The 12783-nt window shown below is 44.9% G+C and overlaps 1 protein-coding gene across 2 annotated transcripts; it reads right to left on the bottom strand.

The window, feature by feature from the left end:
• Positions 1 to 5266: 5266 nt before the first annotated feature.
• Positions 5267 to 9130, bottom strand: ppp1r3c.2 (protein phosphatase 1 regulatory subunit 3C). 2 transcript variants are annotated; one of them, XM_012958811.1, is made up of 2 exons: positions 8105 to 9130; positions 5267 to 6529 (listed from the first exon to the last, which is right to left on the bottom strand). In XM_012958811.1, exons 1-2 carry the CDS (start codon positions 8165 to 8167, stop codon positions 5834 to 5836), a joined length of 759 nt encoding a protein of 252 aa, XP_012814265.1. In that variant the 5' UTR covers positions 8168 to 9130; the 3' UTR covers positions 5267 to 5833. The 2 variants fall into 2 exon arrangements, with proteins under 2 accessions (XP_012814265.1, NP_001005666.1); NM_001005666.1 differs by lacking the exon at positions 8105 to 9130 and having other exon boundaries at positions 5267 to 6594.
• Between the last annotated feature and the right edge of the window lie 3653 nt (positions 9131 to 12783).

Here is a 12783-nt window from a genome sequence, read left to right as displayed (position 1 = left end):
CCCATACTGACCTATCTATACACTCACATACAGACCCATACTGACCTATCTATACGCTCACATACAGAACCATACTGACCTATCTATCCCCTCACATACATAAACCATATATACAAATATCAATACTAACTGTAGATATTAGTATCACAATAGCCTTGGATATTCTGATTGTTCAAGAACTCATCCAGGCCCCTCTTATAGGCATTAACAGAATCTGCCATTACCACATCACTAGGAAGGGCATTCCCCAACCTCACTGCCCTCACCGTGAGGAACCCCCTACGCTGCTTCAAATGGAAGCTCCGTTCCTCTAATCTAATGGGGGGGGGCCTCTGGTTGATTGTTTTGGGAAAAAAGAACCCCCCCCCCATCTGCCTATAATCCCCTCTAATGTACTTGTACAGAGTAATCATGTCCCCTCGCAAGCGCCTCTTTTCCAGAGAAAACAACCCCAACCCTGACAGTCTAACCTCATAGTTTAACCCTTCCATCCCCTTTACCAGTTTAGTTGCAGTCTCTGCACTCTCTCCAGCTCATTAATATCCTTCTTAAGGACTGGAACCCAAAACTGCACTGCATACTCAGGGTGAGGCCTTACCAGGGACCTATAAAGGGGCAAAACTATTCATCCCATGAGTCAATGCTCCTTTTTATGCAAGACAGCAGTCTATTTGCTTTAGTAGCCATTGTTAGTTTCTTTGATATAGACATTGATATTCAAAGACATTTTACAGTTGGTGTTTATTTTTTATTTTTAAGGTCTTTCAGTTATTTTTTAGCTTTTTGCTTAGAAGCTCTTCAGTTTGACTACTGATTTTATACATTTTAATGCCTAGTTATTTTATAACATCATTTATTTGTAAATGACCAGCCAGTTACCTGCATGATGCTGAATCCATCAGGCTGTTGCAGTATGGCCTCAGTTTGCCCACGGTACAGGCCTCAGACCGGTTAGATTCGGTGCCAGCAGGAACATCAGCTTAGTGACGCAGCCCCAGCGCCCCAGGACCAGTAATTAAGACACAAGGCACTTGAACATTGTGCTGACTGTGCGACCAGGGAAAGCCTGAGGCCCTACAACATTGCTTTCATGTGGCCCTTCCTGGTAAGTGAAAGCAGTGTTGGACTGGCCCACAGGGATACCAGGAGAACTCCCAGTGGGCCCAGGTGTCAGTGGGCCCTCTTGCTTCTAGCCATTTGCTCTAATTTATATTCCCTATTTCTCTATGGGAACAAAACAACTAAATATACAGAAGAATAGATTATAGTATATAAAGAAGAATATAATGACTGAGTAAGAAGTGGATGAAAAATGGTTTGGAGAGTGGGCCCATGTTCTAGGTTTTCTGGTGGGCCCCTGGGGTCCCAGTCCGACACTGAGTGAAAGCCATATATCAGTACTTTGTGCAAAATCACATGGATCATTACAGACTATTCACCTGTTTAGACCAGACACACAACATCAAAAGAGCAGTTAATCACCTTATAACCCAAAACACCATCTTCAGGGAAAGGTTTTTGCATAATTAAAGATGTATAATTGTAGGATACTTTTCTATATAGATTTATGGATCATGTTGCTGGTTCTAAAGGGGTATTTAGTTATCTATTTCTGCACTGCTGCTCAAAGAAGAATAGGTTGACCCACTTTATCTAAACATATATAGTATTTTTTTTTTATTCAAGGCAATGGTAAGCACTACAGCTGGGGTCCTGGGTCCAGCCAGGGCACCCTCTAAAAGTTTGTATGTTCTCCCTGTGTTTGTATGGGGTACTCCTGCATACAGGCAGGGTCGGACTAGGGGGTGAAGGGCCCCGCACCCACCAAGGTACCTCCGCTGATGCATCCCCTGCAGGGGACCCAGCTGCGCACCCCCCCCCCCCCACGGGGGCCCCCGCCCGATGTCCTCCCCTGAATGTTGCTGCTTCCCCTTTGCCAGGGGAAGCAGCAACAGGGTTAGGTCTGGGCCGCTGGGGCCCACCGGGTATTTTCCCAGTGGCCCAGTCCGACCCTGCATATAGGCAGGTTAATTGGTTCCCAATGTAACTGCCCTTAGTGTGTGTAAATGTAATAGGCACCTTCGACTGTACACAACATTCAAGCCTGGACTTGGGATACAAAACAGCCCCCCCCACTAGCCCACTAACAAGTGACTGTCTATGGCATCTTACAGCAGCCCCTCTGGCATTTGCCGGAACCCACAGATTGCCATTCTAGGGCCTGGGTCCACTGGAGCAGGAACTGATGTAAAAAGTCTGTAAAGTGCAGTGTAGTGTAGTTGCCATTATATAAATAAAGGACAATAACTAACAATTATTTTTTTCAAGTTGCAGAACTCATAAAAAAATGAAACTGAGTGGCAGATACAGTGTGAGGAAAGGGCTGGGTGCCAATATTTGATATGAAATGGTATGTACAGTAATAGATACTGTATATATATTGCAGGTTTTTGATTCAGTGGCTGATACATTTTCTCTTTTTGGATCCAGGAGATTTGTTTTTCCAACAGCGTGTGGTTTTGGAAGGGGCTTTTAGCTTCTTTTTGATCAGCTATAGGCCTATATAAATCTCCCTATGTTACCATATGGTTCTGCTCTATGAGATCCCTGTACTTTCCTGTGTATGAAATGATTTCTACATCAGGCTACTGGGTTATGACCTACATTAGCCCATTATAGGCCTCAAACTGGTTAGACTGCTTGAAGACATGACCATGGCCCCAGTGACACACATAGGGCCCCAGGGCCGGTCATTACGACAGTTGACATACAAACTTTTCTGCAGATCTGGCAGGCAGAGGAAGCCCGAGGCCTCACAGTAACAGTGTATTATCTGCCCTGTCTCCACACTGAACTACACTATATGGCAACCTACAAATTATGGGTAATTAACAATTACAGGGCATGTTACACTGTGCACACAAAGGGAACAGAACAATGAAAGTACTGTGCATTGTGGCACCTATTGTTATAGCTTTAATATCATTATTAGGTGCATTAGGTATACTACAACAGTCACCCTAATGTGCCATTTTTTTTAAACCAATTGTAATTAAATGTTGGGCTTTGGGCTACAGTTTTGGTAGTGGGTGCAGCCTGTGACTGTTATTGCACTACAGCTCCCTTTTGGGTGTTATAGTTGTGTAAAATAAACAAGAGCCATGAATATCATGTAAATTATACCCTTATAAATGGAGCTTAGTGATGTCATCAATTATAATCAGTGCTTAGGGATATCATTTCTGTCACCAACATCTCCTTGAAAGTGCAAAGATTTTGGGTGGTGCAACAAATTTTCTGTTGTTCAAATTTCTGTTACATGACTCACTGAATAAATAAATAATATTCCTCCTCTTGTAAGATACAAGGACATAAGAAATCTCTTCAGAACTCAGCCTCCTGCTTTATATGGCCATGGAACTCCTTGGTGATTATTAATATCCTTATATTGCACAATAGGGGGGTACATTATTCACTATATAATGTTCCCATGGACGTAATTCTGAAGCTGCACCTGAGTGCAGTCTGAGAGAGACTGTATCTCTGTTGGGAATATAATGCGCTACTGGTTTCTGACTGGGCTTTTAGCAATGCAATAGCATTCTTTTTTTTTAGTGCAATATTTAGGGAGGGCTTCTTTGGCATATAACATGGTAAATATGTATAGAAATGCACATGTATCCGACATTCAGCCCTAAAGCTGGTCGTACACAGGCTGATGAAAGCTGCCAGCTCAGCCCCTCCAAACTAAGTCAACATGACAGTATTTCTTTAAATTTCCATTGGTCAAAGACTACAAACACACACTGATGTGGCCCATGTCCTAGTCCTATGTACGATCTAATCATTGGCCCTTGCTTCAGCAACTGGCCTTGTGTGTGGGAGTACTAATCAGGCAGATATTTGCTAGTCCGGCAACCTCACAAAATGAGTGGATTACATGGTGTTTGGCCAGTTTCATGTCAAGTTCAAGGGCAGAAAAAGTGTTCTCTTTAATCTCCAAACCTTCAGTTGGGCTTACATGGTCATCTATGATAATTAAGCAATTACTTGAAATCTCACTCTAACAGGCCATCAGACACAGGCTTTGGGCCCTATGGGGGAGGGCAGCTAGAATGTTGCACAGCTACTGATGCTACTGCCACACTGTTGCACAGCACACACACACACACACACACACACACACACACACGGGTTATGACCTACATTAGCCCATTACAGTCCTCAAACTGGTTAGACCGCTTGAAGACATGAACATGGCCCCTGCAACACACATAGGGCCCCAGGGCTGTCATTATGACCGTTGACATATGAACCTCTCTTTAGATCTGACAAGCAGAAGCCCAAGGCCTGGCAGTATTCTTCCAGAACAGCTGCCCTGTCTCCACCCTGAACTACACTGCATGGCAACCTACAAATTATGGGCCATTTATACTTACAGGGCATGTAACAGTTGTAACAATGTACACACAAAGGGATCAGAACAATGAGATTTCTGTGCATTGTGGCACCAATGCCACATCTATTCTCTTGTCTTCTACACTTATCCTGAGAACTGCAACCTGGGCACGGGGAAGGGCTCACTATAGTGTAAAGGGTGGAATTGTACAGAAGTATTGGGGTGAGGAAGGAGCATGAAGATGTGATTAGCTGTATGAGTTTGGCTCGTGTGTATCTATTTACAGTTGTGTATTTGGATTGGTCAGATGTCATTTGAGGGGAGCAATACTGTTTGGAGAGGTAAATTGGACATTCCCATAGTTAACTTTGGGTCAGAGTTCATTTTTTCACATTTATTCATTCATTCAAACCCACTTATTGGGGTTCTGTTACACCACAGCCTGCAGTTACATTATTAACCTACCCAGAGCAGAGGCACTGGCATAGCAGGGAGTAGAGAGAGGGGTACTCAGCCATATTTACAGAGGGTTAAGCCTAACACACATGCCCCTTTTACAATATTATTTAGCACTTCAGCCATTGCTAGATCCTCTATGTTGATGCATTACCCTCCAGGTATGGCAAATGCCCATGATCTGGACACTGCCTGTGTGACACCAGAGGCCAAATTGCCCAGAAAGCAATGATTGCCTTCGGCAACCCTAGAATGTGCCACATAGGCAGCAGAGTAACAATTGGGCTTAAAGACACTGCTGCCTACAAATAGATGGGCATCATATACCACCACCCCCCTCCCTACTACTACTACTAAACCAAAAGGGCAACAGTAGTTCTGTTCACTCAAGAAATAAGCGCAGCACACAGATTTTGATTTAAAAAATTATATTTATTTGGTTCATTGGTAAAAGTGGAGCTTAAAGTGGGGAGAAGCAAACATCTTAAAATCATTGCTTACTTTGTCCCACTGAATAGGCAGAGCAGTTACTAGGGATGGGCACCAGGGGAAGAGGAGTAACCTGCAGGGAAAGGCTTCAGAAGGAACACAAGTTGGGCCATGACAGGGTTCCTTCAGACTTGACTTGCCACAATTTATAGTCACAAGCCACTACCTCTCAATCCCCATTATGCATTTTCCCTACTCTTGTGCAATTCAGGCACAGCGGTAGCCAACCGTGCAGGCCAGTAGGTGCCCCACTTCTCCCACAAATGATCAGGTGCAACCAACTCCATGGCAACTAGGCTTCTTTCTAGATGATGGAATGGTCCTCCAAAGGGCTGTGAGCAGTAGTTGGTCACCCTGCAAGTTAGTAGCATCAGATGTACCAAATACCATTTCATTTAAACTGGGATAAATAACACAAGCACCTGACCTCAAGCGAGCCAGCACTGGAAGTGTTAACAGATGCAAGCTTTTCAACAGAGCCCACAGCGTTCACCAGTATGGCCCCTGCAGGTACCCTTTGCCTTTCCCCTCTTTGTGCAAGGAGTAATTCTTCCCATCATTGTTGTCCCAGTACTCCTCCCCTGCACACCAGTAGCAGATACAGAACTCTGCTCGCTCTGTACCCACTGGAAGGGGCATTCGGAAAGAAAAAGAGTCCGTGTCCCCTCCCCTACGAGTGTCAAACAGGTAAGTGCATGGCAGATCATAGTGATTGCACCACCCATCATAGCTTACCCGCAAAGTCACCCGCTTTTCATAGCCAACGTTACGCACCCTCACAGTGCCGGCCACAGCTGCACCCTGCACAGCACACTGCTCCAAGCACACCAACTTTCGTGTAAGCTGTTCCCTGTAGCGCCCATAGTCCTGGGTTGGTGGGCTGAAGTCCAGGGTGTAAGTGGGGCTGGAGAGTGGGCGTAGGGCTCGTAGGGAAGCCAGTGCAAGTACCAGCGGCTCTTCATCAAAAAATGCACGTGTGAAGTGCCGCACAGAAGTGAGAGCCAGTCCAAGGGCATCAGCAAAGACCACATTCTTCTTGCGTGGGTCGGGTGGCCGGCGAGTGGGAACCAAGCAAGGGCGGAGGGAGTCAGCGGGTGAGCAATGGAACTGGGGCTGCGGTGGGGGGCTGATGCAGACGCAAACAGAAAAGTCTCCAGGCATCTTCAAGGGAGAGAAGGGGGAAGCCTGAAAGGGAAAACAGACAGGATAAAGTACACTTCACATAAAGCCCCAAGTTTGGTACTTGCCACACATTGCAGTCAAAAGCTGGTCATACACATTGACGCCTGCTTGTATGGATAGGTTGGCAGTACACAGGGTGCCCAGATATGGCAGATCCAATTATTGGGCACCAACTTGATCATACTGTGGTAGTGTGGGACCCATTGGTGATGATTTGGTTAACACCCAAATACATTTTTTAGCTAAACAGACAGGTAGCCACAAGCATACCATACACATGGTGTGGAGCAGCCAGGACAGCAGCTTTTATTGGCCCCTTTATGGTCAGCATAATCTCAGCTGAAGGAACTACCTGGCAGCACTCAAGGCAAAGACACAGTGCTACTTAGTAGCAGCTACTTGTCACAGCTACTAAACACCAGAAAACACCCTTCCATAGACAATACTGAAAATTGCCTCTGCTAAAACACACAGACAGTTACCAGTAATTGATCAGCATTGTCTGTTTCTGTAGCCACTACAAGTAGCTGCTACTAGTAACTCCATGTGTCTTCACCCTTACTGCTCGTTGGTTGGGGCAGCAGCTGGAGGGCCAGCTGTAGTGTTTTGCCAGGTTTATAGGAAGTACAAGTCAACCCCAAAATTAACTTTTTACCTAATGATAAAAACCTAATTCTAAACAACTTTCCAATGTGAATTAATTGAATATTTGTAACGCTTTAAAGTTATTTGTAAATGTAATTGCTATTGAAAGCAGCATTTGCTGAACTCCTGGTTGTTACTTTTTAAAATGTTGCAAAGGTCGGTCTCCTCCAGCGAGTCAGGTCTGTCACTCGGCTGCCTTGTGTTACATAGTTTCAGGAGTCAGAGCCACCAGTGCAGGGAATAGAAAAGGACAGACAAACACTACTTTGAATAGCAATTATATATACACAAATAAATAAAAATCCATTGCAAATTTGTAATGAATGTATATTGCAAAGTTGCTTAGAATAGTGTTTTCTTTTATAAGGCAAAAATTTATATTTTGGGTTGACTTGTTCTTTAAGCCTTTCAAGCAGTTTGGGGTGAGTGTAAAGGGACCCCAGAACCTTGCTGTCAGCCCTTCATTTAATCAATAAGCCTATAGGGGAAGCAATGTGACCAATACAATGTAACCATGGGCCCATTTCATCAAGTAATAAAGTTACAAAGTGTGGCATTAAACCCTTAATAACCATTTAACCAATTAAATTGCATTCATGACATTTTCTGAATAGAACCACTGCTGGAAGCAATATCTGTCTGGCCCTTGCTATTCCCAGCACTGCAGGTTCTGACTCGCCAAACAGGGCAGCAGGAGTCAGCTTAGTGAGTTACTGTGAAGAAAAGTTTAAGGCAATGTGTGAAACTGACTCTCGCCATCTGCTACATGTGTTTGCCGAGTCAGAACCAGCAGTGTAGAAGGGACAGACAAATAGTACTAGTTGCAATTACAAAGCTACTGAATAGGAGAGCACAGTAACGTTGCTAAGGGTCACATTGCCTTTTACTGGGCAGAAAGTTAAAGTCGGGGATCCAAGTTGCAACAGCGCTTACCTCCCGTGAAAGCAATTGCACGTATTCCCTGGGGCCCCTAGAGGCAGCGGAACAGATGACCATAGGAATGAGGCGAAGAGCGGCCGGTTACACCGGGGGAGAAGATGGATAATGGAGGTGGAGTGAGGCACAGCCGCTCCCAGGCTTCTCTCCCACCGGCGTCCTGCGCCTACTGAGATCTCCTCAGCCCCAGTTGCTCGGAGTCATCCCCTGGCATCACGTGATCCGGCTCACTGGCAGCGAATCAGGGCTCAGTCTGTAATTATAGGCAGCCAATAGGAGCCGAGGCTGCGGCCGGAGTGACAGCTGCAGCTGATGAGTGGGCTCCCAGTGTGCGCCGCCGATATTGCGCTATTGTGCTCGTTGAAGTGAATGGAAAGGAGCGCAGACTCGCATGTATTGGGCCTAATTGCTGCGCGTCAGTATTCGGCCTGCTGGGCATGACTGATACTGACTCCCCCACCCACCGTGACTGTGATAAGCCGTGATGGGACGCGATAATCTGCTGCAACATCGCAATTGTTCCCCTGCCCGCTGGACAATGGGACAATGTATGCCAATTTAGCGCGACGTGCTCCTTATCAGCCGCAAACGCTGCGAATATTTGTGCGCAATCAGCCACTTACATGGCACACACTGCTGTTTTGTGTAATGAGAGATAATTTCATTGTGAGGAGCTTTCCCACTTGCACGTTTCAGTGGTTTGTAATTGTTACTGAAAATATTTCTTTATCTTTCTATTCTCTCTCTGATCTGGGAGTTGCCTTCAGGTCTGGCTTCTGCTACAAGAGTCAAACCCAGCTGTGCTAAACAAGAAAGGGTCTGATTATACTTTCATTAGCAGTTACATTGCCACCAAAATATCAGAAAGCGCTTTAGAATTGCATTTTATTTCTGTATACAAAAATAGACCTTTTAGCATAGGGTGAGTTGAATTGTTTCCTACTGCAGTTAGTGCAAATCAGATAACACCCTAATTATATCAAAACTTTATCCATAATCTACTCATACAACACCCACTGCCTGCAAATACCACCAGACAAATCTAGTCTTTAAACTTTGGGGCTCCACCTTGTAATAGCCCCCCCTGATTACAGTGCCCCCTGTACTACATCTGGGCTGAGATTTAAAATAGCCCCCAGGAATATCAGATACACAGAGGCCCAAACAGCCTCAGCAAATAATGCCTGCTAGAACCTCTCTGGCATTTGCCAGAATCTAGAAATGGCCAGACCAGGCCTGCCCTGTACCTCAGTGATGGGGGCCCTGTGTAGACTCATCTGACCATTCCAGTTCAGCCCCTCCACCCATGCAAATCACTTCAATGGCTCCCAATTTCCTCTTGAATGAAATTCACACAATTATCACTTACACTCAAGAACCATAGCAATTAAACCCCTCCCTCTATCTCAGCTCCCATCTTCAAATACTCTCATGCAATACTTTCCCTCCCAGAGGTCCCATCACAGAGCCACGCCAAGGCCACCTGGCCCTAACCTCATAAGACCTAGCCTATATTAAAGTTTTGTTCCCCTTTAATTCTGTTGGGGGGTTGTCTACCTGAATGAAATGCAAAATGGTTGCAAAGTATTTCCAGTTGCTCCCCAGACTCTCATTCCCATTTAGGTTCTGATTCCCATTGCCTACAGGAGGGGAGGTGCTAGCCAGTTCCTGCTTTTCCTGTCCTCCATTTGTCACAGCAGGGAAACCTCCTACTTGTGGCACTGAATTAATAACAGCCCTGAGCCAGGGTGGGAAGCCAAACACAAGCTGACAGACAGCAGCAGGAGAGGCACAACTGTACTCACTTAGGACCCTTTTTATAAAGAGGTGCAGAGGTCCAATTGTTGGATGCCAGCTTTCAGGTCCAAAGTACCTAGAGGCCCAAACAGCCCAATAGTCAGTGTCTATGGCATCTTACAGCAGCCCCTCTGGCATGTGCCAGAACCCACAGATTGCCAGTCTGGTCCTTACTAGTTTCATGGAGGCACCATGATAAAAAGCTTCTTCCTGCAGACATAAGGACAGCCCAACCATGCTGAGCAATGAGAATAAGCACCATCCTCCCTGCTGGGCCATGAGTATGGAAGCACAGAATAACCATATCAATGGCAGGATTCAATTTGCTTGGTGTTAGAAGCGTTTCCTGGGCACCACTCATACAAACAATGAGTAACCGAGCTGCTTGGGTGGGGGTTGCACCAAGAAATACCCAAAGGAGGCAGTTTCTCAAGCACCATGGTCTTGCCTAGTTTGCCTGTGCTCACAGGTACCATCATGGTTTCCTTTCAGGTATGTCTGTGTAAAAAAACATTTCTTTTTCACATTTATTTACCATTTGTACACAAACTCAAGTGAATGAGCTCACATCAAAAGGGGGTATATTTTTCCCTTTAAATCCTTCAGGCTGGATATTCAAAGTAGACTAACAAGATGGGTGCATGTTGCATGTTTCCATTCACCCAAATCACCAGATTTTTTTTGCCAATACTTTCAATCTAGAGACCTTTTTACTTTCATTTAGGTTGGGAACCTTGACAAGGATTTTAATAACAGGACTTTCTCCTGTGTTGGCATCAAAAGGTTCCAGTAAATAGTTACCATTATATACCATTAGACACCATTATCTGCTATCTATAGTAAAAGTTTAGGTGAACTTCCCCTTTAAATTGAACTTTTCCTGAGTACAAGGAATAGCAAACCCACACCCCTCCAGATATTCAAAAACCATTCCCAACATCCCACCCAGGCCTGGACTGGCAAGCTGTAAGATGCCATAGTCACTTGTCCAGTCCTGATCTCACCCATGGGCAAAAGGCACCTCTGCTGTGTTTCGTGCAAATCATTTAAACCCCATATTATTTGCCAATAGTACATTTAAAGGGTTACTCTTAAGGGTTTACCTACAGGTCATAACATTAAGAGATTCAGAGAATCGGAAGAAATGTTTGTACATGGGACAAGGCCAAAAGCCAGTGTTGGATGCTCATGCTCTTGGGCCCCTAAGGCTTTTAAAGAAGACCCAATTCTGTAGTTGAAATGAACAGAAAATGGGGTTGTATTATCTACAGCTACGAGTGGCCCTTTAAGGGCATGTACAGATGGATGCTCAGACCACGCTTGCCCTTGGCAGCTTCAGCACAGATGGTGAAGGCTCAGGATATGCTTTTAATACACAAGAGCCACAGATAACCCCTAACTCCTATCATTGTAAGTAGTACTTAGTGATACCATGTGGCACGTGACTCCCTGAAACCTGGGTATAAGTAAGTGTGTTCCCCCTACTTTAAAATTAAAGATTGTTTGTTGCTTCCTTTATTATGGAAAAGCTTAAAGAGATTTTAAGTATGTGGCCTATGATAAGGGGGGGGGGGTTAGCTATGATAAGAGAAGCAAAAAGGGAGTTGTGTAGGGCTCAATCCAACATATGGTGCCTCCCCACGCTGCACATCCAGGGCTTCTTTGCTTGGACTCCACAGGCAAACCCACAAGTGACTTCCATTGTTATTGTACCACATTCCTAACAATTATAAAAGTACTGCAGATATGGGGTCAATATGTACTAAAAGCATAATTAGGATATCTCCAACCATTTGGTGCATTCTTATTCAGCACATGGAAACTGCAAGACTCATCTTGGTGCAACTGTGGCGCTGGCTCTCTGCACCCAATGCATTCTTGCATGTGCTCCCCCCACTGTGTAATCATTAGTTTCTCCCAAACGCTATTCAGCAGCAGAGCAATTGTCCCACGATTGGAGCCGTATATAAATAGAGGGTCTGGAGCATTTTTTTTTTTTTTTTTTTTAAAGGTAGTGTGGGGGGATGGGCTGCCAATGCATACAATTACCCCTTCCTAGCACTCTGAAGCAGGGTGGGTAACAGAAGGCGCTTCCTATTCAGAAGCCCAAATGATTTCCCCTAAACAGAACCAGACTCAAGAAAGAAGGAGGTCAAGAGAAACAATTTATGGGGTGGAGGATGGGAACAAGATGACTGTGTAACCAAAACAGAATAAAGACAATAAAAAAATGCACCACCGAGGTGACAATGGTAGAAAACGGCAAACTGCCCTGGGAAGCAGTGCTCATTGCTATGCAGTGAACAAGAAGAAACATAGGTGCCATGCAAGTGATACTGCTGGGCTGGGGCACTGGATTGGGGGCAACACCAACCTGTAGGTCAGACTGTAATTATCCACTGATTGAGAGTGCAACAGGGCTGGAAAAACACAGACGTGCGACACCATAGGCATTAGTGGGGCCGGCTTTGCTTTGGGAGTATACACGGCCCCACAAGCTTTTTAGCACATAAATGATCACATTTTCTCCTAAAACAAACCGCCTGTGTGTGGCAACACATTGGATGTTTATAGACAACTCTTTTGGCAATGTTAAGTGCTGCTACTCTGTTGCTTCCACTATGGCCTTAAAGTGATACTGGCACTTAAAAACTACTCTTCAAAATATGAATCTACATAAAAGGTTACCTATAAGTCATTTTTTGTTGATAGTTTTGCTTTTGTAAGTAATTGTTACTTGAAGTCCCTAAACCTGACTGTCCTTTCTCAACCTGTCAGTAACAGCTTCTAATGCTAACGGCCTACTGCAGCACAGATATGGCAGCCCCCTCATAGAGGAACATGGGGGTCAGAAAGGTTATATAAATACATCAAGCAAA

The sequence above is a fragment of the Xenopus tropicalis genome, chromosome 3, assembly GCF_000004195.4.
Source record: "Xenopus tropicalis strain Nigerian chromosome 3, UCB_Xtro_10.0, whole genome shotgun sequence".
NCBI classification, from domain to species: Eukaryota; Metazoa; Chordata; class Amphibia; order Anura; family Pipidae; genus Xenopus; species Xenopus tropicalis.
The sequence above is the reverse complement of the archived record's forward strand: the minus strand, read 5'-3'. Positions and strand labels throughout refer to the sequence as shown.

Bases quoted from the DNA above. Each gene is read 5' to 3' on its own strand.
- ppp1r3c.2 (XM_012958811.1), bottom strand. From the start codon at position 8,167: ATGGTCATCTGTTCCGCTGCCTCTAGGGGCCCCAGGGAATACGTGCAA. The intron at 6,530-8,104 runs GTAAGCGCTGTT...TTTCCCTTTCAG, and splicing joins TGCAATTGCTTTCACGGGAG to GCTTCCCCCTTCTCTCCCTT.